The sequence below is a fragment of the Aegilops tauschii genome, chromosome 1 (assembly GCF_002575655.3).
Source record: "Aegilops tauschii subsp. strangulata cultivar AL8/78 chromosome 1, Aet v6.0, whole genome shotgun sequence".
NCBI classification, from domain to species: Eukaryota; Viridiplantae; Streptophyta; class Magnoliopsida; order Poales; family Poaceae; genus Aegilops; species Aegilops tauschii.
The window spans coordinates 492,605,016-492,607,394 of record NC_053035.3 but is presented as its reverse complement, the minus strand read 5'-3'; the positions used below and the strand labels follow the sequence as shown (position 1 = coordinate 492,607,394).

Below are 2,379 nucleotides of genomic sequence, written 5' to 3'. Positions count from 1 at the left end.
TAATTGACTAATTTTCTGTATACTTGATGTTATCATCTCTGAATATTACAAAGAATGGGAACTTAGATTTTTTTTCAAAAAAACTGAAACTTTTAAGGTACACTCAAGATAGTTACAACCCAACGCAACCCCAGTAAATATGTCAGTGGTAGAACCAAGATCATCATGCACGGCAGGAGTTAGTTGAACCAAAATATAGTAAAAATTATTTTTCGATATTTTGTGGTGTAAATAATAATTCAAGACATCCACGCTGTAGAACTTGCATAATTTGGTGTAACAAATAGGTTGTATCTTCTTTTAGAACAATGTCCATAGGCATAGCTTTGATTCATTAAACATGGATTGCATTTTTCAAAATGAGAGAAGAGAACCCCTTTCGGCCTCTGCATATTGCATATGAATATGCACATGTCTTAACATAAAACTATGAAAACGTATATGCATGTATTTAGAGTTATTATAGACACATATATTTACATTTTTACTTTGAATCTTTGAGCAGGAGGAGGTCGAGGAAGGATGCCGAGCCGATTCGCGACGGGACTACACCGAGGAGATAGAAAGGTAGATCCCCCACTTCCAAGGGACAGAAAATTTTGTTCCTTCTCCAGCTGACCCCCCTCCTCACTCCTCTGGTGGTGGCTGGCTGCTTCAAGTATTCCTCTTTTTTTTTTTTTTTTTACCTCCACCCGTATGCACATTATTCTCCATCTTCTCCGCCCCCACAGAGCTGAATCCTTCATCTCAATTGTCTAGTCTGGCGGGCTATAAGTAGCACCCCTTCTCACACCTCTTCCTCATCCATCTCAGAAGCAGCCTGTGCAACCAACGAGTTCACGGGGGCCAACATCATAAGCCCAACCGTAGGTATATCGAGCAATGGCGTCGCTGTCAATGAGCGCGGCCGGGAGAGCTGGGTGGACGCCGCAGCAGAACAAGCTGTTCGAGCAGGCACTGGCAGTGCACGACCGGGACACGCCCGACCGCTGGCACAACGTCGCTCGTGCCGTTGGTGGCGGCAAGTCGGCCGACGATGTCAAACGCTACTACGAGCTGCTCGTCCACGACATCGCCCGCATCGAGGCCGGCAAGGTGGCCTTCCCCGCCTACCGTTCCCCCTGCCCAGGCCTCGGCCACAACGCCGGCTACGAGGCCGACAGGTACGACCGGCCGGCTTTACCGTGTTTCTTATCAAATTATGTGTGCTTTGTCGAAAAATCAAATTATGTGTGGACTTAAGCTGGCGCTAATCTTGTAATTTCTGTCGGTTAGGTTGAAGCACTTGAAGATCTAGGCGGCAATGGACAATGAATGATACACACTACATAGATCGATGGAACTGGAAGCATGTGCATGTGCATGAGATAAGTCTTGTGCATGGTGTCCATGTCAACGTACGCATGCAAGGCTATGCAGATGCATGCATGTTCATAATACTTCAGTAGCAAGTGGTCTATGGCGGGATCGACCTATCTCCTTCCTCCATGGATTTAACTTATCTCGTATGTATTCTAATGTACAATATCTATATCCTCTGCACATGTAACCATATGTCCATACCAATCAAAAGAGAAAAGAAATTGATGATAATGCAGATATGTGATACACACATACTACTAAAAACAAATCTGAACAAATACAGTACGTTTCAAGTTTCATGGATTCCTTTTGTTATATCATCGTGGTGACACGGCAGAGGTGGCGGAGATCACGAATATGCAAGGGCGGAGTTGGGCCCCAGGCAACCAGGGCCAAGCATGGCATTTCTTCTGGCTTTCGCCCCGCTTTATAAATAAAGCAAACCGCCAAGAGCACACATACACAAACTAGTCCAGGACACACACACCCAAGTCATACAACAGGAGGTACAAAGGTGCTGCTGAGGGCACAGCTCAACAAGCCCAAAAAATAACATAAAAAGGAAAGGCAGGAGCCTGAGCCGGATAGCAAGCCGGGCGACTAATCTGGCTCCGGAGGAGGCGGCGGGGGCGGCGGCGACAGACGGACGGCCATCGAGCGAAGGTCGGCGATGAAGGCGGTGATGGCGTCCCGGTCCCGAGGGCGGCTAAGCGGCCGCCAAAGCTGCAAGTAACCAGAAAGTTTGAAGAGAGAGGCAGTAGCCCGTCGAAGTGGAGTGCGCTGAATCACAAGCTTATTGCGAATCGTCCAGAGGGTCCACGCGAGAGCCCCAATCTCAAGCCACCTAATGTGGCGAGCGGGCAGGGGGGAAGTCTGGAGTTCAGCGAAGAGGTCGGGGAAGTTGGTGTGGCACCAACCACCTCCCACAATCTCTCTAAAACAGCTCCAAACGAATTGAGCAGACATGCAGGAGGAGAAGATGTGGTTTGAATCCTCAGGGGTAGCTCATAGCGGGCA

At 48.1% G+C, this 2,379-nt stretch overlaps 1 protein-coding gene across 1 annotated transcript; it reads left to right on the top strand.

The window, feature by feature from the left end:
• Window positions 1–796: 796 nt before the first annotated feature.
• On the top strand, window positions 797–1,596 carry LOC120966241 (protein RADIALIS-like 3). Its single transcript, XM_040392128.3, has 2 exons — window positions 797–1,163; window positions 1,276–1,596. The coding sequence occupies exons 1-2, from the start codon at window positions 883–885 to the stop codon at window positions 1,295–1,297; spliced, it is 303 nt and encodes a 100-aa protein (XP_040248062.1). The 5' UTR covers window positions 797–882; the 3' UTR covers window positions 1,298–1,596.
• The last annotated feature ends 783 nt before the right edge of the window (window positions 1,597–2,379 follow it).